This window comes from Eretmochelys imbricata, chromosome 4 (genome assembly GCF_965152235.1).
Source record: "Eretmochelys imbricata isolate rEreImb1 chromosome 4, rEreImb1.hap1, whole genome shotgun sequence".
NCBI lineage: Eukaryota > Metazoa > Chordata > Testudines > Cheloniidae > Eretmochelys > Eretmochelys imbricata.
Genome location: NC_135575.1, coordinates 47,270,914 through 47,295,697, shown reverse-complemented (window position 1 = coordinate 47,295,697; position 24,784 = coordinate 47,270,914). Strand labels below are relative to the sequence as shown.

General features: G+C 45.2%; 1 protein-coding gene across 1 annotated transcript in view; it reads right to left on the bottom strand.

Annotated features, from left to right (window-relative positions):
• The window catches only part of HSPA4L (heat shock protein family A (Hsp70) member 4 like), a 61,297-nt gene that overhangs the window by 13,180 nt on the left and 23,333 nt on the right, over positions 1-24,784 (bottom strand). Inside the window, exons 4-12 of the mRNA XM_077815204.1 lie at positions 16,118-16,240; positions 14,727-14,826; positions 11,985-12,118; positions 10,724-10,968; positions 10,563-10,639; positions 6,607-6,758; positions 5,803-5,909; positions 5,166-5,299; positions 839-1,041 (exon numbers count right to left, since the gene is read on the bottom strand). Of these exons, the coding sequence (XP_077671330.1) occupies positions 839-1,041; positions 5,166-5,299; positions 5,803-5,909; positions 6,607-6,758; positions 10,563-10,639; positions 10,724-10,968; positions 11,985-12,118; positions 14,727-14,826; positions 16,118-16,240 (1,275 nt within the window). The remainder of the gene's footprint in view (positions 1-838; positions 1,042-5,165; positions 5,300-5,802; positions 5,910-6,606; positions 6,759-10,562; positions 10,640-10,723; positions 10,969-11,984; positions 12,119-14,726; positions 14,827-16,117; positions 16,241-24,784) is intronic.

Here is a 24,784-nt window from a genome sequence, read left to right as displayed (position 1 = left end):
CTCCCTAAAGAAGAGTCTGGAGTCCAAGGGTTGCATGCTTTTAAGGTTAGGACATGCTGAGGTAATGGAACTGAGATGAAGACTTGAGCTGATTTCCAAGTCTTATGGGGATTATGTCACTGACTAGTAGATCACAAAGTTTAAAATGCCAATTCCTCAGTATCAGTGATTAAGTATGGCATAAAATTGTAAAAATACTGTAACATTTCCCCATCTTTCAGTCATGCAAGCAAGTTTGCACTTAAAGGTTTTCATGATTAAAGTATATAAAATGAAAAAATGCAAACAAATTAAAGTTTAGCTGATTGTAGTTAAAGATGAAATATAGCGATTTTCCATAAGATGCACAGAACCTAAAACTGTTTTCATTAGTAAGCTTCACTGAACAAGTACTTAATTTATTTTATGAAGTGTTTTATAAAGTTTGTTGGAAATTAAATATCTTTCCTTCAAAAGCAACATCATTGTTGCCATTCAGTGCTAATATTAAAAAATGCTGAAAACTGTTAGCGTTAGCAGAAGATAAAAAATTGAGGAAAATGTAACACTTTTCTATGGGTATCTGTGTGAATCTTATTTTCATTTGTCTTTTATACTGTAAACTCCATGTGGAGTGAAAGGTATGTGTCTTGTGTAGCCCTGAACATATCATTACTGCTTACTTAAACAGAAAGCTGCACACATATGAGATTTAATTGATGATGCAGTCCATTCTTGTAACAAATAGTAATGAAAGAGGGAAAATAAATCACTCAAAAGTAGCAGACTGGACTTAACTACGATTTAATCTTTGATTCTCTGTTCTTTTGTTGCAATTACAAGGAGAAGTTTTACGTACCAGCTCATCATCTTTGCCTTGATTCTTACATGATGATTCTGTGTCCATAGGTACATCACTGTGATCTCCTTCCACATTTTGCTTCTCTATTACTGATGCATTAGCCACACTGAAGATTCCATGTACATTGACACGTACTTTAACCTTCACTTTGGAATTGTCACCGTCATACTGAGGACCAACATTCTGAATAGCGAAAAGCCCTAAAACAAACAAGCAGCATATGAGGATTAATCTGGTTTTCTGGAAAGTCTAGGGGGGCAATCATTCCTCAAAAATATTCCCCAGATCTGCTTTCACTGCCAAGCACTTTAAAAGGCCATGAAAGATTTCTCCAAAACACAAGTATTTGTAAGTTTAGAAGGGTAACTCAGTAACTAGAACAATGTCTAATTTACCCCAGACATTCCTTTAACAAATGCAGGAACTTCAGTCGTACAATCTCTCCTGTATATAATTAATATATACCTGTGAAGAATTCCATAGTCTATATTCTGTGAGAAGCAATGGATCTAAGGAGAAAATGAGCACACAGGATTGGGAATCAGTTAGTCCTCAATTTTGATCTTGGTTCTGCCACTGACTGTGGCACCTTGGAAAGTCACTTCAAAAATCTGCCTCAGTCTCCCCAACTGTAAAACGAGGATCTCTTTACATGAGACATTGCAATAGTTTGTACAATGATATTAACATGTAAAACACGATACATAAGTACCTTTTACTAAGTACCCCAAACTGATACAATTGGGCTCTGAGGTCGCTGGAGGTCTTATTGACAAACACATTACTATTCTGGAAGATTGGAAGAATATACTTAACCCCATTTTCTTAGATCTTCCTTCACTTTTTATTTTTTTAAATATCGTTGCTTGCAGGAAGAGGGGGCTAAATTCCATCAAGTCTTTCTGCAAATTATTCATTCAGCTCTAATTGCAACCATTCTGCTTTGATATGCACCTCCATGCCTCTTAGAGCACACTGCAATATTGCATTATGGAAATGACAAAGAAGGCTACAACTGAAAAAGCTTCAGCTAGTGCAGAATCTGGTTCAATTATGGGCATGTTTCTCAGGGACACACTGCCTTTTGTTCACCTGTACTGGCTTCTGACTAGTTTCAAGGTGCAGGTTGAGGTGCATTACAGTGTTTAGCAACTCTAATGCCACAGGCAATAACATGGCTCAAAAAACTGATAATTACCGTGTATGTGGATATTAATTGCTTACCTTATCTTCAAACTATACCCACATGCAACAAGAAAGTTTACCAAATGGCTGCTACTCTGGTAATGACTGACATGAAGTTTCAAATTCAGCTGCTCTAGTTATACATGCACAGAAAAGTCTTCTGAATATGTTCCCCATTCTCACTCTACCCTATCTATGAGCTGAATAAATTTTGCTCAGTCTTTCACAAAAGTTTATATTTGATTTAAGACCACCAGGCATAGAAAATATGAGCACAAGTAAGATGAGTGAATGACAAAGAACTTTAAGGTTTCTTGTCTATAATCAGAGTTCTTTGATGGACTCTGGCACATTTCCATTCATGGGATGTGCTGATTCCACTGTCAGAATTACACAAACTTCTCACATCAGTGCTCATTGCGGTGTTCTGACATCCTGTCCAAGTCCTTCTCCTCCCTCTTCCTGAACATTCTGAGGGCAAGGCTACGAAAGGGGTGTGGAGTACTCTGGCCATCTCAGATCCTTCTACCCCTCTTCAGAACCAAGATGATAATTAGGACTCTAAAGAAATGGGGAAGGTGGATAGGGAGTGTAAATGTATAGTCAACCTTCAAGAACTCCAGTTACAGGTGAGTAACCTTCATTTCTTCAAGTTGCATCCTCCCATTTCCACTCCTGGGATAATTTAGAAAGCAGTACTCTCATCCAAGGAACGTAGGATCCAGAATCCTAATTAAACAGCAACTGAAGTATGGTGCTACTAAGCTTATGCCCAAATAAATTTGTTAGTCTCTAAGGTGCCACAAGTACTCCCCGTTCTTTCTGCTGATCAGAATGCTAACTTTAACAAACAGTGCTTCGTAAAAGTGGGAATATATAAAATATGGAAACATACCTACGGCATTCCACTGAAGCAGCCTTTGCCCTTGTAGAATGTAATCTAATTCCCACTAGCACAGGAGTAGAGAAAACTTTATAGCTCTCCTCTATACACTACCTAACCCACTTAGACAGGGCATGCAATTACATCCCACTGCTTTTATTATCCCCAAAAAGAAAAACAACCCCCGCACCAATTTGCTGACTTTCTAAACAGGGCTAAGAAATTTAGATAGAAAGGTAATGCATTTTTAGCAACTCGTTTGTGAAACTTTGACATATGGGAAAAGGACACTGGCAGATTACTTAAATGATTTCTTTCGCAACCAGTTATAACCTTAGCCAAAAAATTAGGATGAGTATGGAGTATCACTTTGTCCTTGAGGAAAACTGAAGGCAGATCAGCCATGAGTTTGCTTACTCTTCTAGCAAGCGTTATAGGTATAACGAATGCTATTTTGACTGACAGACAAACTTCACTCAGAGTCTTCCCAGTTTGAGTTGGTTACGAACCCTTAATGGTGTTGGATCTTTAACTAGTAAACAGATGGCCCCTCTAGACAACTTCATACATCTCTTTAGTATGTCATGAGTAAATACAGTCTTCTCAATTAGACTGCGATAATCAGATATGGCTGCTAAGTGAATTTTAACAGATAAGGAGGAACTGAATTGGAGCTGAAGTAGGGAGCGCACTGCTACTAGATCAGCAGTTCTCAAACTGTGGGTTGGAACCCCAAAGTGCGTTGCGACCCCCTTTGAATGGGGTCACCAGGATTGGCTTAGATTTGCTGGGGCCCAGGGCTGACGCCCGAGCTCCATTTCCCAGGGCCAAAGCCAAAGCCCAAGAGCTTCAGCCCTGGGAGGGAGGGCTCAGGTTTCAGGCCCCCTAGCTTGGGGCTGAAGCCCTTGAGCTTCAGCTTTGGCCTCTCTGTCCAGAGTGGTGAGGCTTGGGCTTTGCCCCCACCCGGGGCAGAGAGGCTCAGACAGGCTCAGGCTTTGGTCCCCCCTCCCGGGGTCATGAAGTAATTTCTGTTGTCAGAAGGGGGTCGTGGTGCAATGAAATTTGAGAACCCCTGACCTAGACCAAATATAAGGCAAATCCCAAACAGAGATATGCCCCCAAAGTAATGAGTGCATCAGTTTTTTGGATGTCAGTTTAGACTTCTCTGTGCCATCAGCATCTCTGTGGTAATTGCCCAGGCTCACCACTTGCATCCACAGTCAAAGCCATAGTGTCCAGATCTCCATGCCTCCAGAGGGGGTGTATCCACCTTTTTCTATGACTACAGACCTGTTGACTCAGCCGAATGTCTGAATTTATCAGCTAGACCCACATTCACTGTTCCTGACAGCTTAACCCATACAAGTCTGACCAATCTAGAGAGGTCCTATTTACTAGAACTCTGACTTACTTTGATAACTTCCAGGAATCGTAGACTTTCAAGTGCTAAAGAATTCAAGTGGAAAAAGTTTCTAGTTTAGTCATCTAGTACAGGGGTTCTCACACTTCAAATTGAATATGAATCAACAAAGTGATGCAGTTGCAAAAAAGGCTAATATTCTGGAGTGTACTAACAGGAGTGCCATATTTAAGACACGGGAGAAAACTGTCTCTTCCTACTTAGCACTGGTGAGGCTTCAGCAAGAGTCCAATTCTGGGTGCCACACTTTAGGAAAGATGTGGACATATTGGACAGAGTCCAAAGGAGAGCAACAAAAATGATAAAAAGGGTTTAGAAAACCTGACCTATGAAGAAAAATTAAAAAAGTGGTCATGTTTACTCTTGACGAAAGAACACTGAGAATGGACCTGACAACAATCTTCAAATATATGAAGGGCTGTTATAAAGAGGATGGGGCTCAATTGTTCCCCATGTCCACCGAGGACAGGACAAGAAATAATGGACTTAATTTGCAGCAAAGGAGATTTAAATTAGATATTAGGAAAAACTTTCTAACTATAAGGGTAGTTAACTTCTGGAATAAGCTTCCAGGGGAGGTGTGGAATCCCCACCACTGACAGTTTTTAAGTACAGGTTGGACAAAATACCTATTAAGGATGAACTAGGTTTACTTGGTCCTGCCACAGCGAGAGGGACTGGACTTGACACTGAGGTTCCTTCCAGCTCTTCATTTCTATGATTCTATGCCAAAACATTTGGCTCAGTAATTTATATAAACTTTTTAAAGGAATGAATTTTTTTTTTAGAAAGGTGTACAAAAGATTTAAAATATATTTTCTATGATCTGTTCTCACCTATTCTGGGTTCAGGATAAGGTATTTCATTTGGATGGGTATAATATGCTTCCAGATCAAAAGGTTCCTTCTTGTGGAAAGTAATAACTTTTGAAAATGGAGCAGCATGGTTCTTACTGAAAACTTCACATTCCCTATAGAAATAAAAAGTGTTCAAGTAAATACAAGTAACAGTTTATATAATGACTATGAATCAAGTTATATTAAACCCTGTTATGTTAGCTGTGAACATCCATGCAAACAAATGAAACATTTAATACGCATTTGCTTTGGCTCTGGAAAATTATTTTGCATTCTCTAATTTAACTGAAGTTTGAAGACAGAATGAGAGCTACAAACTCAACCACCAACTTGACAATATTACATTTTACATGTATCTCTAGGTAGAAAGCTTTTTAATGTATACAAAGTTAAAATTAACCAACTTATGGTAAACAAAATCAGAACAACGTGACATGGGGTGACTGAAAATAACTGGTAGTAAAATGATATGTGACTCCAACTTCCAGAGGCAAAATGATTAATGACAATACAGTATAAGAGGTAGACTAGATGAGCTATTTTCTGGTGTTTGCAGGTTTGATCTTCCCACACCATCAAGTCTTTTTGTGTATTTTTATTTTCAAAGTAAACTTACCCAGTTCCTTCCTCATAAGAGGACTTCCATCTTAGAGTTATTGAATAAGGAACAACATCAGTGATGGAAAATTCACGCACCTTAAATGCTGGGGAGAGAATTGCACACTGGAAGAGAGACCAAATTTTGATTATGCATATAGTTTAGTGAAGAAACACATTTACCTGAATTTAGCATTGTTACTCTTCTATAAAACTAGCATGCTGGCCATGATTATCTCAGAATGTAAAATATTTTTAAAATGAACTACACATACTAACATTGGGGCAATTTTAAGTCACTTTCATTAAGGATTATCTTCTTAGTTAAACTGATGGAGAGAGCGTCTAGAGTGTCATTTTAAGTTTCATTATAGTAACACTTAGCATGATTATAGTGACTACCAGCCAGGGACCTCAATGAGTTTTTAAAACAGACTGAATTAAGCTTCAAAAACACTGTGAGAGGTAAACACTCCTATTTTACAGATGAAGGAAGTGACTTACCCACATTAGTGCAAAAAGTCTGTGGCAGAACTAGGAAGAGAACCCAGATATTCTGACTTTCACTCCTGTACTTTAACCACAAGACCATCCTTCCCGTCATTACTCTCATAATTATTACCAAATGTGACAACTACAACAAATGTTTAAATGATTAGTGAATACGATAGTGCAAGAAAGAACGAATGCTTAGTATGAAAACCTTAAATCCTGAGATGAGGGACATTTTGTTTAAGCTGTAGCATTCTTTGACTTTTGGTTAGTGAACAATTTCCAGCAGTGTGTGCTGTAAAACGACAAACTAGGATCTTAACGGCCATACCTGTAATGCGCAACCTCTTGCGACAGCTTCATCTGCATTCAGCGTAGTGCTTATATCTTTACAGAAGAACCTAGATATTTGTTCCTTCACTGCTGGGATTCTAGTGGCTCCGCCTACAATTTCTATACTGCTTATGTCTTCACGCTGTAGTTCTAGAAAAGACACAGTTCAGGCCATAAGTTAAAGAAGTTAGCTTCAAATTACCCAAAGCTGACTTTGGGGTGGGGGGCATGTAGCTAGAGATCATATAGCTTGGATTCTCACTCTTGACTGAAAAGCTCAAGGGGGTCTTAAAATGAAACTGAATTATCTAGACACTACAAGAACCAGTGAAGATAGGTCAATGGCCAACACTGTACAATGAGAATTTTATATTAAGTTGCAATGTCAAAAAAATTCTTGCCCCTCCTTTAATCTATGGGAGTTTCAGGCTGTAAGTGCAAAAATCAAGATTAAAAAAGTTACTTATCTTAGGGCAGGTCTTCACTACCCGCTGATCGATCTATCACGTCTTGTCTAGACACAATAAATCGATCCCCAAACACACTCCCCGTTGACTCCGGAACTCCAGCTCGGGAGAGGCGGAAGCGGAGTCTACAGGGGAGCGGCAGCGGTCGACTTGCCGCCATCCTCACGGCCAGGTAAGTTGACCTAAGCTACGCCAACTTCAGCTACGCTATTCGCATAGCTGAAGATGCGTATCTTAGGCTGACCCCCCCCCCTTTCCCCGCTCGGTGTAGACCAGGGCTTAGTGACTGTGGTTCTTTGAGATGGCTATCCACATGGATTCCACTTCTATTGTGCATGTGCCTATGCACACATAAAATCAGATTCTTTTGACCAACAGTGTCCATTGGGGCTGTGCCTCTATGTGGCTACCCTCTAACCCACTTCCCTCCCCTCCCCAGAAGGCATAAAGGGTACAGGGAGCCTAACCATCCCATAGTTGTTCCCCCAATACAGAAGCCAGGTGGTATAGGATTCCATAGCAGCAGGGAAATAGGAGGGTCAAAGATTCCATGAGGACACCATCTTAAAGAACCATATAGTTAACTGTAAGATAAGTAGGACCCTACCAAATTCATGGCTGTAGCGAGGTGGCAACAGATCAAGAGGCTGCAGAGCCAGGAAAGCCATGCACACCATGCTGGAAACTATGGGAAGGGACAGGAAGCAGAAGTACAAAATGCAGGCAGTCCCACAGCTCAGCTGGGTTGGAGCAGCCCAGGGAGATAGACGCTTCTCCCCCGCTGCCGGAGCAGGACGTCAAGGAGGAGCTCCTGAGGCTACCACCTGAGGACTGGCCAAAGCTTCCAGGACTGCCACCTGACCGAGACACCGAGAAGATGCTGGGGCTACCACCTGAGAATTGGCCAGAGTTCCCGGGGCTGCAGGCCAGCCGAGGTGCCAATGAGCGGTTGAGGCTATCACTGACCACCAACCCCGGGGAGATGGAGGGCACGTACAGCACAGAGGTACCAACCCCAGGGAGGGAGGAAGTAGCCCAGGGAAACTAGACAACAGTCTGGTTGGGCCTTGGCCAGATACTAAGTCAGTGTGTTGCCGGCAGATTCCTGCTGACCCAGTGGCAGACCACTCTGCCACTGTTAGGGCCCTGGACTGAAACCCGGTGGAGTAGGGTGGGCCCGAGTCCCTCTACCCCATTCCAGCTCACCCCTGGGGTGACAGCCAGCCCACATTAAGTCAGGAGACCTGTGTTTGGTGCTTAACCCTGCCTGAGGCCCAAGACTGCCTTACTGCTCTGTTGTTGCAAGGAGCATCTGCAACACAGAGGTCAGTGCCCGAATCAGTGGCACAGATGTTGGTACCAAGAGAAGTCTTAGGTGGATAATGAGTTTATTCTATAATCAAATAGTGCCAAGGCATCTGAGGGACCTGTCTGGGCTAAACTATTGTGGCTCAGCAGTCTGACAAGATCTATGACTCATTTTATTAAGTCCTGGGGAAAGTGACCTAGGCTGGCACTCAATGAGGTCCAACCTGAGTTTCAACTCACAAGAGTAACAAGGAGTCCAGTAGCACCTTAAAAACTAACGCATTTATTTGGGAAATAAGCTTTCGTGGGTAAAAAACCCTACTTCTTTATTTGGGCACAAGCTTTCGATGCATCTGAAGAAGCGGGGATTTTTACCCACGAAAGTTTATGCCCAAATAAATCTGTTAGTCTTTAAGATGCCACCGGACACCTCGTTGTTTTTGTGGATACAGACTAACATGGCTTCCAATCTAACCCAGAAGAGTGCTAGCTGAGGAAGCCTGTTCTGGCTTAGTAGGCCTTTTTCCCCCTCTAGTTCTGAAGCGGCTTTCATAGAGTGCACTCCTGAAGAGAGAACTTAAAAATAGACCTCTCTCCTCTTCTGTGGCATCTTGGAGAAGGAGATACAGATTAAACACCTATCAGGGATGTACCCCTCTTTAAGGCCCCCCCCCCCAAGAAAACGTACTTCAAATGCCTGACATTGAGCAGAACAGTCACATGACAGGAAGGGGCAAGTTTTAAACACTGGTGATTTTGTTTCAGCCATAACTGTTAAATCTCAGTAACAGGAGAAATCCCCAAAATTAAAAAAAGTTGTGTGGGTTTTTTGTTTGTTTTTAAAGACAACAGGTATAAAGAAGAAAACTAAATACACCCACACATACATTGAGCAAAGTCACGCAGCGCATAGAAATTAAGCCATTGTAGGGGTTCTGTCTCAGTGCGATGGCAGTAAGAAGGAACAGTTGTGCCTGCTCTGTTCTTTATGCCTTCAGGTTTGAGGGGTGGGAAATGTACATGAGAGAGGGCATCCAAGGCGCAGGTGAAGGGCTAATGGATGCAACTGGCCAAGAGAATTTGATCTTGTGTGCATGGTACGTGCGTGCCAGAAGTAGAATTCATGTGGACAATCACTTGAAGACTAATCTAATGATAGAGTTTCTTGGGTGAAATTGATTCTTTTTTTGGCTGCAATACAGAAATAAAAAAAACACACATTCACGAGAAACATGATGAGCAATCTGCATTTGTGGTTTCAGGTCAAATTTGCAGTTCTGGATTTGCTTCATATGGGCATGACTAATATGCTCTCAGGCAACTTTTAGCTTTCAGGCTCTCTCTTCTCTCTCCTCATTTTTGCATTATTTATTTAGCCACATTTTATTAGGTCAGCTCACAAAAGATATTCACAATTTTTCCTTCCCTTTACTTTTAATATGTTTTAGGGGTAGATCAGAGAGTGGCCTTTTTGTCTCTGAAAATCCATCTAGATTTATTTAGCCCCCAAAAAAGAAAATTTTCATATGTGCTGCAGGGCTTACACTGCAGGCTTTTCTCCTAAATTCTCATCATTCCATCTGCACTGACCATGCTCCCCTGTCCCACTAAGCACTGTTGTGAAGCAGCTACTGCAACTCTTCAAACACTTCTGATCACTCACACAGGTTATTTCAGTAGCATGTAATTTTTTTTTTATTAAAGGAAAAATAGAAGTAAGTCACATATAAAAGGCTATGCTAAAAAGTTTAAAGGTTGCAAAGTCAAGCACTTAAAAATTAGGAAACACAAGAATTAAGGTTTCTCGGTCAGTTGTATCCATAGTGCAAGCAAAATGATACTCCTTAACTGCATGATTATATTCCATTTTTTTCCTCAGAACCCCACCTCATTCATTGTTCAGGATGAATGGTGCTCAATAAATCAGAGATACATACTAAATTGTGCCATATTTGAACCAAAAGTCCCATGAAAAAAGTTACGCAATCACATAACCATATCATAATGCCTACATGGCAAGAGAGACAAATTAAGCTTGCCTCAACGACCTTAACTGACAGTTAACTTTTCAGTGCTTAGCTTTGCATCTTTTAACTATTTTTGGTATTTAAAAAGGTTTAGCAATTTTTTTTTTGAGCCAGATAACAAAACATTGTACCCTGAATTAATTTCTACTTACTAGCTTGATCCATTACTGTTCTTAGAGGAAGTTCCACTTTAGCTAGGAGAGGAGCACATAACTGTTCAAACTGAGCTCTGTAGAAGAAGAAATATTGCGTTACAGGCAGAACTAAAACCACCATATTCTGGTTGGAGTTAATGTAATATGCATTACTGTACCTGTTCATCTTACTAGAGACATCAAGATCATCCATGAAGCACTCAATGTTGAGTGGGAGGTCAGAAGAATTTGCGCTCATAAGCTTCTTCAGCTTTTCACTTTCCTGATACAAGCGCAGCAGTGCCCGAGCATTCTCTTTCACATTCAGTTTATATTTTGTCCTGAATTCCCCACAGAAGTACTCTACTAAAGCCTCGTCAAAGTTTCTGCCTCCCAAAAAAGGGTCAAAAGCAGTAGCCAAGATCTGCACAGAAGTGAAATGTGTCAAGTATATAGTGATCCTCTACCTCCTGCCAAATCAGCATTTTCCATAAATTTTCCCCTCCACTCCGTGAAGCTTACGGGCATATAGAACTGAGCAGTTCTGGACATACAGAATGAAAAACTGGGATCTTTATCTTGTCATGCTGCAATCTCCCTATGTAAAAATACGCCATTCCATTGAAAAAGTAAAATCTGCTAATACTCTTTCTTGCTTAAGTTTTCCATTGGGTATGCATGTCCTTGTTCAGAGCACAGCATGCCTAGAGTATTTATCTAAAAAGAACTGAGACCACAGAGCACTTTAATTTTTCACACAACTTTTGTAGCTACTGTGTTTTGTTACTGAAGACAAAAGTAGTCTAGGATAAAAAAGAATTAAGCCATTACCACCCCAATCTTGAAAGGAGAAAGTCTCACAGATACAAAATTAAAATTGTTGAATTAAATGTACTTAGCAAACATCCCTAAGTTAGAGTTTGAAGAGTCAACTCTCCTCCCCGACTCCCTTTCAGTGCCTGGCTGGGAAAACTGCAATTCAGCTATAGCCCACTTCATTTCTCAAGAAAGTTAAACAAAACTTCATTTACACTGGAGAGGAGGTAGAGAAGTTGCTTCTGTGACTTCTCCAGTTAGAGATCAGATAATTGTACTCCTGGTCTATAAAAGATGGGACTTTAAGGCTATGAACCGACTTTCCAATTCTAACTTCTACTCAAAGAGATTCCTTAGTTGTGTGGCTAAGCATTCTCCTTCTACAGTGAACTGCTGAAGAAATGCCATGAAGGATGGTCATTTAATAACTAGAATGCAGGAAAGCTTTTATTAGTTACTACCCTTTCATACATATTTACTACAAACAGGTTTGCCCACACCAGGCATGACATTTTACCTATTCAGAAATGCACTTCACTGAACAGTTTCCTGAGCATTGTCCCAATTAAGAAAGACTACTGTTGCTTAGCCTCTGGTGCAACAATGTAGTAAAAATAAACTTACTTTCAGTTTTCCTTTGTTAAAAGCACAAACCGAAACTTGGTATGCAGAATGCCCCATATCTACAAAGACTATATTTCTTGGTTTCTCCTCCAAGGCTGGTAGATCTTGCTTATAAATTCCATAAGCTAGTGCAACTGTAAAAATAAATAAATACATTAAATTAGATGTCTCAAGCAATTTTCAATAATTTAGACTTTTTTAAAAAAAAGTTAACTTAAAGCTCTTAAAAAAAATTAGGACTGTGTACAAAAATTCACAGTAACTTGCGATAATATATATTGAAAGTCTACACAAATTTTCACTTTGTTAACATTGAATGATTTTGTTCTAAAGTGACAAAGATAAGAGAAAGTTACTCACCTGGTGCAATAACTGAGGTTCTTCTAGAGGTTTCCCCCTGTGCTCCATTTCATGTGGTCGTGCATCTCTGTGACACTGACACTGTGACAGAGAATTTCAGCAGCAGCGCCCATCTGGGTTACACATGCGCCATCTCCGTCTCACAGCACCCCTGGCACCTTGTCTGGCACACATGACCTGACCCCCTCAGTTCCTTTCTCTACTGTAGAGTACATAGTGTGAATTCTGAAGCAGAGGGGAGGACGGTGGGTAGTCGAGCACGCATAGGGGGAACACATCTTGAAGAACCTCAGTTACTGCATCAGGTGAGTAACCTTTTCTTCCTCAGGTAATGTCCCTGCGGGTGCTCCACTTCAGATGACTGTAGAGCAGTACCCCCTCTGTGGGCAGAAGGGGTTTCGGAGTTGTCTGAGTGATTGAAGATAGTTCTGCTAGGCCTGGCAGTGTATCAGAGCCTAACGTCTGGTCAATTGCATAATGCTTTATGAATATATGTTCAGAGGCCCAGGTAGCTGCTCTGCATATGTCTATGAGTGGTACACTGTTTAGAAAGGTTACTGAGGTTGCTATAGATCTGGCTGAATGAGTTCTGATCCCCACTGGGGGTTGTAAATTGTTTTGTTGGTAGCAGAGGTGAATGCACCATGAGATCCATTTTGAAAAGGAACTGCGGGGGTCAGGTCGTTTGCACTGGATATGGCACCAACAGCACCACAAAACAGGGATGGCGCATGCGCAACCCAGACAGGCACTGCTGATAAAATTCTCTGATCGATGGCTCAGGGACGCACTGACACCTGAAGTGGAGCACCCACAGGGACATCACTCAAAAAAGGACATGCCATTGACAGTGGTCCGCAAACTGTGGGGCGTGCCCCCCTACCAGGGTGCGGAGGAACATCCGGGAGGGTGCGGCAAGGCATGGGGCCACCCCCACGAGAGGGTGAGGAAGGAGTGCCACCCAGGCCCACTCTGTCCCCAGCTCCACTCCAGCCCTGCTCCCTACTCTAAAAAAGTTACTGATTTAAATTGCTCCACCTGGATCCCACACAATTTACTCTACTTTGACACTCCTATAATGGAAGCATCTCATCACAGCCACCCTTCTTTTGGCAAATGAGAATTTGATCTACCTTTTGCTGTAATCAACCAATGGCTCTCAGATTGGCCAAAGAATTTGTAATACAGCAATGAACAACTGGAATGAGCAAATTACTCACTCGTACAAATGGTGTTTGTGCCAAATGCTGTAATTGGACTCTAGGCTGAGACAGGCTGGATAACAAACTGAGAAAGATATGTACTTAAATCTGAGGGGGAGAAAAAAAAAATCTGATTTGGACGGAGACTTCATAATGACTATGAATTAAGCATTTTGTCAGATGTCAGACTGACAAAATGTCCATATCATAACCAAGAGATGCACATGTTATTGCACCTGTTAATTAAGGGATAATGGATCCAGTTGCCAAGGGAGGGAAGTACTTCAAAAGTACATGAACAAATTTGGTGGTGACTCTGGCTTTGGAGTATAGAGACAGATGCTACATCATTGTTGATAGAGAAGAAACAGATCTGAATATTATTTCATTCCCAAAAATCACTGGAGGGACTAAACTGGTAACAATTAGTTTTCCACAACTTCTTTTCAGATAAATAAGGAATCGTAATCTTTCATGATGAAATTTTAGAATTAATGGTCTATTAATAAAGGCACGGCAGTCATGACTACTGTAGTCAGCATTTCAACACAATTATTCTTTTTTTCAAATATGAATTAAAAATGTGACTCCCTACTGTAATATATATTTAAGCCATACATTAGTAGGACTTCACCAAAACTAGATAAAGTTTGAAACATGGTACAGTCACACTCCTGCATGTAGACTAGTACTCTTGGCTTGATTTGTGGATTGTGTATATATAATAGTATCTTTTCTGCAGCACATCCATCTCCCTGAAACTAAACAATACTACGAAGAGCTATCTGGTCTCAAGCCACAGACATAAAGCACCCTGTGGTACGGTTCTTGGAACGTAGCAGTCCTGGTTTTAATGATTAAATAATAAATAATAATAATAATTAATAAAAAACCACTCCACCCACACCCCTCACCTTCCAAAGTGTTTTTTGTTTGTTTGTTTTTTTGTTTTTCTTAAGTGGAGAACACTACTACAGATGTAATATTTTAACTGGACTTTCAGAAAAGAAAAGCATAACAGCTAAACTATCAATATTTTATAGGTGACTTTATATATTTTTACTACACAATTGGTTATGTAATGATCATTCAGAATCCAATCTTCCAAGTTCAAGAGATTAGACTGTTAAAAATAGTGTTACACACTTATTCCTGGTCTGCTTCTAGCAAGTATATTTACCTGCTGTAGTTTCATTCATCAGCCTCAGACAGTTTAAACCTGCAACCTGCGCAGCTGCAATTACAGACCTTCTCTCAGCATCAGTGAAGAAACTAGGGACCTGTTTTCAAACAAAGTTTGTACTCCATTATACAAATCTCATTACACACAAAATCATACGCTCACTTTAAAAGTTAATATATCCATAAAACAAAACAATTCCATAAATTTGACTAACATGGAAATTTAAGACACCAATCATATTTAGTTAATACAGACTGATTAAAATTGCTAAATCTTTTAAAAAGTTACTTCATTACAAGTTCCAATTATCCAAACTGGTATTAAGACAAATACATATCCTGCATTGTCAAGATTTACAGAATCAGTGACAGTCCAGATGCACGATGCACAAGTGTTTCTAAACACAAACTACATTTAATATATTTAACACTAAAAAAATCCCAGATAGCATAAGATTTCAAGAAACAAGGTTTAGATTTTAACAAAAAGTTAGTTTAACTATTTACTAACAGAGAAAATATTTAAACATTTATATAGCACAGTAAAATTTCGGCTCATTTTCTAAACAAATCGAGGACATGTCTGACCCCAAAAGCATTATGCCATCTGGATATAAGAAACAAAAATACAAAATAATTCCAAAGACTGAGGCTCCTTATTACAGGAAGCTACAGCTCAAGCTTAACTCCAGGGTGGTTGAAGAGTATCAGAATGAAGAACAGAAGGGAGGCAGGAAGAATGAAGCTAAGATAAAAATAAGAGGACCCCTCCCCAAAAAAAAGGCCCAACCAAAGTTGTTTTATTTTTTTAAAATTAGAAGCTCTTTGTGGTAGGTTCCGAGTCTTATTTGTATGGCACATATTACATTGGCATCCAAAATGTGCTATGAAAACTCTTTTTTTACATTGTGGTTCCACAAGCAAAAAGAACTGAGAGATTTTGTAGAAATACACAAGTTAGGTATAGCTCTCATATTTAAGGAAAACTGAAGGTGGAGCCCTCAGAATAACAAAGTTTTGGCACTTCTGGTCTACACTTCTTGTACAGTAGGTCAAAAATGTAGCTATAGCATGTGTTAGGAAGCCTGCTGCTGTACTAGAGCTTGTCTGAGGAACACCACAAAGTCATCACGCAAATTTTGTCTCTTATCTCCACTGAGTATAAAACCTCTACACAAGATTTGCCTGTTTTTTTGGTGAATGGTATCAGATATTAAAAATATATTTTGTGCTTTTCAGCATATATTTATAGTTTTATTTTCTTCTGGGTGGTTTCTGGCAGCACCTCACATGGCTCTTTTCCAGTTAACACACCATCACACCATTATAATGTACTGTTTATATACAATTACCCATAAGCAGAACTCTGATAAATATATTACAACTTACAGAAATCACACAGTCTGCCACTGGTTTTTTTAGTGCGCTTTCTGAAGTCTCTTTAAGCTTGGCCAATAGCATTCCTGTAACCTGTTCAATTGCAAATGGTCTCTCTTCATCTAGGTATCGCACCTGAAACACAAGATTAAACAATAACAAAGCAGACATCAATATTTTCACAAAGAAATGTTTTGTTTTATGGGCTGTTTCATTCCAATACTTCTTTGATCTTTATGTCATAAGTGCAACCACTTTGTAGGTGGGCAGTAGGTGTGCATCTAATTATTTTAGACAAGAGTTTTCTAAATCTTTTCTCAAAACTTTCCAACAGAATCAGAAAAACCCCACGTATTATAAATAAGATGGAATCAAACATGTCATATGTCAAACCAGAAGACAAACCAATGTCCTCCCAGAGATGATAAAATCATGTTTGGATTTCTCTTTTAGAGTTTGTCTAGTTTAGATTTCAAGCCTTTCTGGGCAGTGACATATCTTTTTCTAAGTTTTCACCATACCATGAGCCCAGAAAGCACTCAAAACACCAGCAACTGATACTATAGCTACACATTGCTTATTCCACTCAAAGGATTTGAGTTGGCCTGGTACATGTGTGTGCAGAAATCCTCAAGGAACCTGTATTAATTACTGAGAATTTATGCGTGAGGAACTGAGGCTTAGGTAAAAGAATGTATACCAAGTGACCTTAACTGCTTGTATAATTCTCTTTCAAACAAATGACCGTGCATTAAGCATACTCGTTTCCAAATTCTCATTGGTGTTGTCAAACACCTGCCCAACCGTGGGCCATTAGAAGATCCGCTTCAACAGAAGGCAGAGATGGTGGACAAGTGAACCTTTACTGACAACATGGACAGCCCCTGCTGCTTGAGATGGACAAGGCAGTCCAGTATAAGAGATAGAGAGGTGAGCATCAGGGATGACTGAAAATCTCTTCCACTTGGCAAGGTAGGTAGCCTTGGTGGCGGGTTTCCTACTGCCAAGAAGGACTTGTCTAACTGGGTCCAAGCAGGAGAGTTCCATAGGGTTCAGCCATGGAGCTTCCACGCCATGAGGTGCAATGACTCAAGGTTCGGGTGCTGGAGACAGCCATGATTCTGAGTTCCTTGACCTTTATATGAAGGGGTAGATCTTGTAGAGACCACAGACCTTGGGTCTTAAAGATCCCCACATGGGGCCCCAACGCAGGTCCGACGCGTCGGACACCAGCTCCAACAACGGGGCCTTGTCCCTGAACGGGACCCCTTGGAGCATGTTGTTTGGGGCAGACCACCACTGCAGGGAGGTGATCACCAAGTTCTGCATGGTGAAGACTTTCTCCATTCTGTCTGTGGCCTGAGAGACCTGCGAGGCCAGCCAGAGCTGAAGGGGCCTCATTTGGAGTCTGGCATGACGGACCACATATGTGCACACAGACATATGACCCAGCAGTTGCAGGCAAGCCCTGGCTGTTGTCACCAGGAACCTTGTGACCAAGCTGATGAGCCCTTTCAGGGTCTCGAACCTGTCTGGTGGGAGAGAGGCCCTGGCTGACGTTGCGTCCAGTAGCGCCTGGATAAACTCTGTGTTGGATCGGGACTAACGTGGACTTGGCGTTGTTTATCAACAGGCCCAGGGCAGTACATATGGACAGGAGGAGCGCCACATGATCCCTCACCTGCGACCAGGAGGTGCCTTTGACTAGCCAGTCGTCCAGATATGGCAATATTTGGACCCCCTGGCGTCTGAGGTAGGCCGCTACCACCGCCATACACATTGTAAAGACCCTGGGGGTAGTGGACAGACCAAATGGTAGGACTGTGAATTGGTAGTGACTCTATCCCACCACGAAACGGAGAAAGCGTCTGTGCCCCTCAAATATGTGGATGTGGAAGTATGCATCCTGTAGATCGAGGGCAGAGTACCAGTCCCCGGGATCCAGGGAGGGGATGATGGAGGCCAGGGAAACCATGCGGAATTGGAGTTTCACTATGTTGTGGTTCAGGCCTCGCAGGTCCATGATGGGCCTGAGCCCCCGCCCCCTTTGGCCTTCAGGATAAGGAAATACCGGCAGTAATACCCCTTGCCCTGGAACTCCTCAGGCACCACCTCTATAGATCCTAGGTCCAGGAGCCACCCCACCTCCTGCTTGAGCAGAGCCTTGTGACAGGGGCCCCCCAGGAGGGACAGGGGTGGAGGACAGTTGGGTGGGGAGGAGGTAAACTGAAGGGTGTAACCTCGGGAGATGGTGTTGAGGACCCATCGGTCCGAGGTGAGCCGCAACCATTCCGGGAAGAAAGAACACAACCGATTGGAGAAAGAGAGCTTTATTGGGGGTAGATTCCCGCTGAGACTGGCGGGGTACCCCCGAGCGTCCTGTCAAAAATGCCTTTTGCCCACTTGCTTGATCCTAGAAGACACAAGCTGGGGGGCAGGCCGGGATTGCTATTGTGGACGCTTTCTATAGTCCTGCTACTTTTTGTGAGTAGCCTCATACTTCGGGAGGGCGGCCTGGGCGGGAGCCTGCTGCGGCTTGAAATTGTGTTTTGCTGGAGTAGAGACATAGAGGCCCAAGGTCTGGAGGGTCGTGCGGGAATCTTTCATGCCATGCAGCCTTGTGTCTGTTTCCTCAGCAAACAGAGCTTTCCCATCAAAAGGGAGAGCAGAAGCCACGATGCCCGTCTCATGGACGCCGCTGAGGCCATGGACCGTGCAGCCGTGTCTGCTGCATCTGAAGAGGCCTGCAGGGATGCCCCTACGGCCACCACCCCTTCCTCCACAAGCACCTTAAACTCCTTATCGCGTTCCCGGAGGGAGTCCTCAAACTTGGGGAGGGATTCCCAAAGATTAAACTTGTAGCGACCCAGGAGAGCCTGATGGTTTGCTACTGGTAGCTGAAAGCTTGACGACGAATAAACTCTTCTCCCGAAAGTATCCAGCCTCCGAGAGTCTTTGTTCTTGGGGGTCAGGGCTGGTTTCCCCTGCCGCTCCCTGTGGTTGACCGACTCGACCACCAAAGAGTTGGGTGCTGGGTGAGTATACAGATACTCGTGTCCCTTCATGGGTAAAAAGTACTTGTGCTCCGCCTTTTTAGAGATGGGAGCCAATGAGGCTGGTGTTTGCCACAGGGCATTTGAAATTCTTGCCACCCCTTCATGGAGCAGCAAAGCCACCCTGCCCGGTGCTGAAGGGGACAGCACATTGAACAGGGATTCTGAGGGCTCTTCCATCTCCTCAGCCTGGAGATGGAGGCTCACTGCCACCCTTTTTAGGAGGTCTTGGTGGGCGAGGTAGTCCTCCTGCGGGACAGAAGGGGGACGGAGCCACAATCAGCTCCTCTGGACGGGTGAGGCCGGTGCGGTGCTTTGGGTGTCGCCTGGCACCAGAGGATCCACCACCTGGTCGGACTCCAGGCACAGTACCAAGGACACAGGTCCCACCGACCTTCTTTCTGGCGGTCTAAAGATGGATACCAACAGTGCTTCCGAGGCCCTGGCCACCGAGAGAGCCCGCACGGGGGGCTGCACCGGAGGCCAAGGTACCCACTAGTACCACTGGGCCAGCCATAACGCCTGCTGAGGCACCGGCGGGGCTGGCTGTTCGGGCTGGCTAGCTTGGCCTGCAGATGGGCGGCTGTGAGGGAAGGCCAGGCTGGTGTATGACCTGCTGCTGCCTCTGAACCTGGAGTATTGGCGGTGCTGGGATCTATGTTGGCCACAGGACCGTGATCTTGACATGGAGGAGCAGTACCAACGGTAGTAGCTGCTCCGCGAACAGCCTTGACGGGTGGACCTGTGTCAGTGAGACGCTGGCGATAGACGGCCGGGGCTACTGTGCTTTGGAACAGGAGTTCGAGCAGGAACGGCGTCAACGATCATAACGCGACCGACTGCGGTATCTCCTGCGAGTCGAGGACCGTTGGCGACGTCCGCCATAGTCCTGTCGATATTCCCGGACCGCACCCATCCGGACAGTCTGGCTGGCGTCGAGGGCAATCCACATGGACTGAGCCCTGAACGGTCGCTGGGTTGTGAGCAGCGTCGGGAACGTTCCTTTGACCGAGACCGGTACTGAGCCAATGGCGACTGCGGTGATCCCAGCGGCGGATTGCCTCTGGAGCGTGGGGCCGACATCAGCGGAGCTCCGGGCACCAGCATGGACACGACGTCCCTGGCTGCCTACAGGGCTTTGGGTGTAGATGGCATCTGGACAGGCCTGCTCCAAAGGGGTCGGGCTACTCCGCTCAACATGAGTCGGAGGCCCGGGGCCCAATGGGGATCGAGGACTACTCAACATGGGCCTAGCCTCTGTCCCAGACTTCCCTCGGTGCCGTTGCGAAGAGGGAGTCTTTCTGGTCCTCTTGGCATGTCCCGTAGATGGGGAGCAGTGCCGACTGGATGATGGTACTGGAAGGTCTCCGCGTACCGACGCTGCGGTGCCGGTTTGGAGCCGTGTGCTGGGTCAGGGCCAGCGCCGACTCTATCAGGATGGCGCTGAGCCTAATGTCCCTTTCTTTTTTAGTCCGGGGCTTGAAAGACTTGCAGATCTTGCATCTTTCGCTGATAATGGGTTTCTCCCAAGCAGTGCAGACAATCCTTGGCATAAAGAGCCTACAAGAGCCGCACGATTAAAGACTGGGGCGCAAGGCATGCCACAGCCTGGGCTCAATGACTAATTAAAACTAACTGCATTAGCTGACTACAGGTACTACTGAACAAACGAAGAGTTCTGGGGACGAGCTGCAGCAAAGCTGGAGCTGAGCAGTTCTGATGCATCTTCACTGGTGGCAAGAAGGAACTGAGGGTGGGGGGAGCACAGCCCCCCTTATACCGCACCAGGCAGGTGCCGCTCCGGGGGTCGTGGGGGCGCTCCCCCCTATGGGTACTGCTAGGGGAAAAACTGCTGGCACCAGTGCACGTGGCGAGCACGCACACTTATTGTGGAATACACATGAGCAATCACTCGAAGAAGAACCTTGTGAATGAGACGACAGGAACACATATAGAAGACTACCTCCCCATGGGAGGAAGAACGCATCTGTGATGAAGCCTGGGCTGTGATTTAGGAAGGAGCAAAACTGCTGGCACTTCCCATTGCATCGCGTGGCAAACAGGTCCATCTGGGGAAAGCCCCACAGTTGGGAGATGGAGTTCACGAAGTCTGGGCATAGGGACCACCTGTGGCCATGAAATGACCTGCTGAGACGGTCCACCAACTCATTCTGTACTTGCAGGAGGTACGACTCTTGGAGGTGTATCGAATGAGCTACACAAAAGTCTCATAGCATGAGGGCTTCCTGGCACAGGGGAGAGGAACGTGCACCCCTTTTGTTGATATAGAACATCGCCGTGGTGTTGTCTGTCATAACTGATACACATCTCCCTGTCAAGTGGGCTCGGAAAGTCTGGCATGCCAGGTGCCCCGCTCTCAGCTCTCTGACACTGAAAGCGAGTTCTGTCTGGAACCAGATGCCTTGTGTCCTGAGGTCTTCCAGACCAAGGCTGAGGCATTTGTCACTAGCAAGAGGGACAGCTGAGGACTGGTGAAGGAGAGTCAGAGAGTCAAGGCGGGCGAGGCAGTCACAACCCTGTCCCGAGCTGGCTGATCAACTGTGGCTAGCCTCAGTGTGAGAGGCCAGAGTCTGAGCCTGGCATGTTGCACCACATAGGTACAAACGGCCATATGACCTAGAAGTATGGCCATATGACCAGGCAATTCCTTGCTGTGGTGGTGGGAACTGCCTGAGACCTCGACTGTTGTCGTCAGGGCCTAAAACCTCGCTTCCAGGAGGTATTCCCTGGCCTGAGTCAAGTCCAGGACCACTCCTATGAACTCTATCGGCTGAAAAGGGGACAGAGTCGATTTCACCACATTCAGAAGGCCCAGTTTGACGAATGTTGTTCTTATGAAGTCAACTTGTGCCTCCACTTGACCCTGGAGCAGCCTTGACCAGCCAGTCGTCGGGGTATGGGAACACCTGTACCTGCCGCCTGCACTTGGTAAATACATGAGGCATCTTTCTCTTTGACAGGCCGAGCGGGAGGACTGTGAACTGGCAGTATTTATTGCTCTCCACAGACCTGAGGTACCTTCTGTGGGACGGTGTAATCACTATATTAAAGTATGCGTCCTTCAAGTCGAGGGCTGCATACCAGTCCCCTGGATCCAAGAAAGGGATGACAGAGGCCAAAGAGACCATGAAGACCTTGAGTTTCTTCATGAACTTGTTGAGCTCTCGCAGGTCTAGGATGGACCTGAGCTCACCTTTGGCTTTTAGTATTAGAAAATACCAGGAATATAAGCCCTTGCCCTTCAGCTGCTGAGGAACCTCTTCCACTGCTCCCAGCGATAGGAAAAAGTGCACCTCCTGTAGAGGAGCTGCTTGTGAGAAGGGTCCCTAAAGAGGGACGGAGAAAGGGGGTGGAAGGGCAGAGAATTGGAGGGAGTAGCCCCTCTCTACCATTCGGAGCGCCCAGATGTTGGATGTGACACAGGCCCACATATGGTAGAAAGGGGACAGTCAGGACAAGAAGGTAAGGCGGGTTGCATCCAGTCCAAGGACTGGTGCGCCGTCCTCGTTTGCACCTTCAAAAGGTCTGCTTCTGGCCAGATGAAGGTTTGGGTGGACCAGAGCCCTGGCCTGAGGACGGGTGTGGCTTCTTCCTGCCGCTCCTGTTTCTCCTCCGTGAACCGCCCTGCTGGTTCAGCGGTTGGTAGAACCGCAGAGGAGGTTGCAGCCTAAAATGCCTGCGTGGTGGCGGTGTGGAGGCCCAGCAATTTGAGGGTGGCTCTCGAGTCTTTCAGGCTATGTAGCCTTTTATCTGCCTTTTTGGAAAAGAGTCAAACCCCCAAAGGTTAGATTCTGAATGGTCTGCTGGACCTCATATGATAGACCTAGAGCCAGGAGCCCCTTCTCATGGCAACCCTGGTAGCCATCACCCAAGTAGCCACATCAGCCCCGTCCACAGCAGCCTGCAGCGAAGTTCAGGAAATGAGCTTGTCCTCCTCAACCACAGCTGAGAACTCGCCATGGGAGTCCTGTGGCAGGAGCTCTGTGAACTTTTCCATTGCCCCGCATGTAATTGTAGCAGTAACTGCTGACAATGGCCTACTGATTAGAAATATGGAGCTGCAAACTGCCAATGGACTAGACCTTACTCCCAAAAAAGGTCGAGTCTTTTCACCTCCCTGTTCTTTGGGGAGGCTCATGCTGGTTGGCAGTGTCCACGACCAGGGAATCTGGTGGAGTGTGTATAAAGGTGCTCATAGCCCCCAGACGGCACAAAGTAGCATCTTTCATTGCGCTTAGGTGTCGGGGCAATGAGGCTGGGGTCTGCCACAAAGTCTTTGTTGTAACAGTCTTTACTGGAGGCAGAGCGATAAATTCAGGTCCACGGGGGCAAGAATATCCACCATGGGATCCGTGTCCTTCACTACTTCCTCTGCCTGAATGCCCAGGCCCTGGGCAACCCACCAACCCGCCACAGCAACTGCTGCAGAACCCTGTTGTCCTCCAGGGATGGGGCAACAGAAGTGCCTGCCAATGCCTCGTCCGGGGAGGAAGAGACCCTCATAAGGGGAGACTGTTCCCTTCCCTTCCTTCCATACCCATGGGGTCCTGTGATGCCTGGGGGCTCCCGAGCTGGTGCCAAAATGAACAGTGCTGTGCCCCATGGTGCCAGGACGGCATAAACCAGTGCCGGAGCAGTTGGTGCTGATGGTACTGGCGAAGGTGCCGAAGCTGACTGTGTTGACGTGAGCTACGGCGGTACCGTGGTGGCCAGCTACGGTACCTTGGACAGCGCCGGAGTTGGAGCTTCCAGAGAGGCAGAAGGCAGTATAAAGGTAACTGATGCTACCAACTCTGCTGCTGAATGTGATCTCTGGCTTCGTCCCTGGCTTTGGTGGAAGGTCCATGGCATCCAGAAGGGCCACTGCAGAGGCCATAGTGCTGCGTAGGCATGCCGATCCCTTCGCGACCTCGACCTCTTGCTCCTACTCCTATCAGAGGTCTCCAAAAATGAAGACCATGGAGGAGCTGTGCTGCAAGGCACCAACCGTCAGGAGCTAGGGGACCGATTAGGCTCCCGCTCCTGAGCTTTTGGCGCCGCAGGGGTGCTGTAGAGATGGTGAGCGCCACAGCAGCACGGTTGTCTTCCCCCTTGACTGGACTCCGGGGCAGGCTGATGTCAGCGGTTCATCCCTCCTGGGAGGGGAAAACCGTGCCAGGAGGCGCAACAAGTCCTGTGCCACCTTAAATGCCTCTGGGATCAACAGGAACTGCAGCTGCTTATTCCGAGGGCCTGGCGAGCACGGCGGGTCCGGACTGAACTGCACCGGGGCAGGAGTCGATGCGACCCTCGTGGGCAAAGTGGCTGAAGTCCTGTGGGCCAACCGGGGTCCCACAATGGCCAGCTCCTTGGTTTTGGCTGGTGATTGTGACCCGTGCCTGCCCGCCAGCTGCATGCAGGAGGAGCCGTGATGGTGCCCAGAGTCTCGTGAGGAGTCCTTCCTCCTCCAGACCCTGCGACGATGGCGTCAGGGTGCTCCGCACCAAGGAGGACGTGCTAGGCATGGGGTGCCCCGATCCAGGGTCTGACTGGGGCCGGAGTGTGGCCTCCATCAGCAGAACTTTGAGACACTAATCCCTGTCTTTCAAAGTTCTAGGGGGAAACC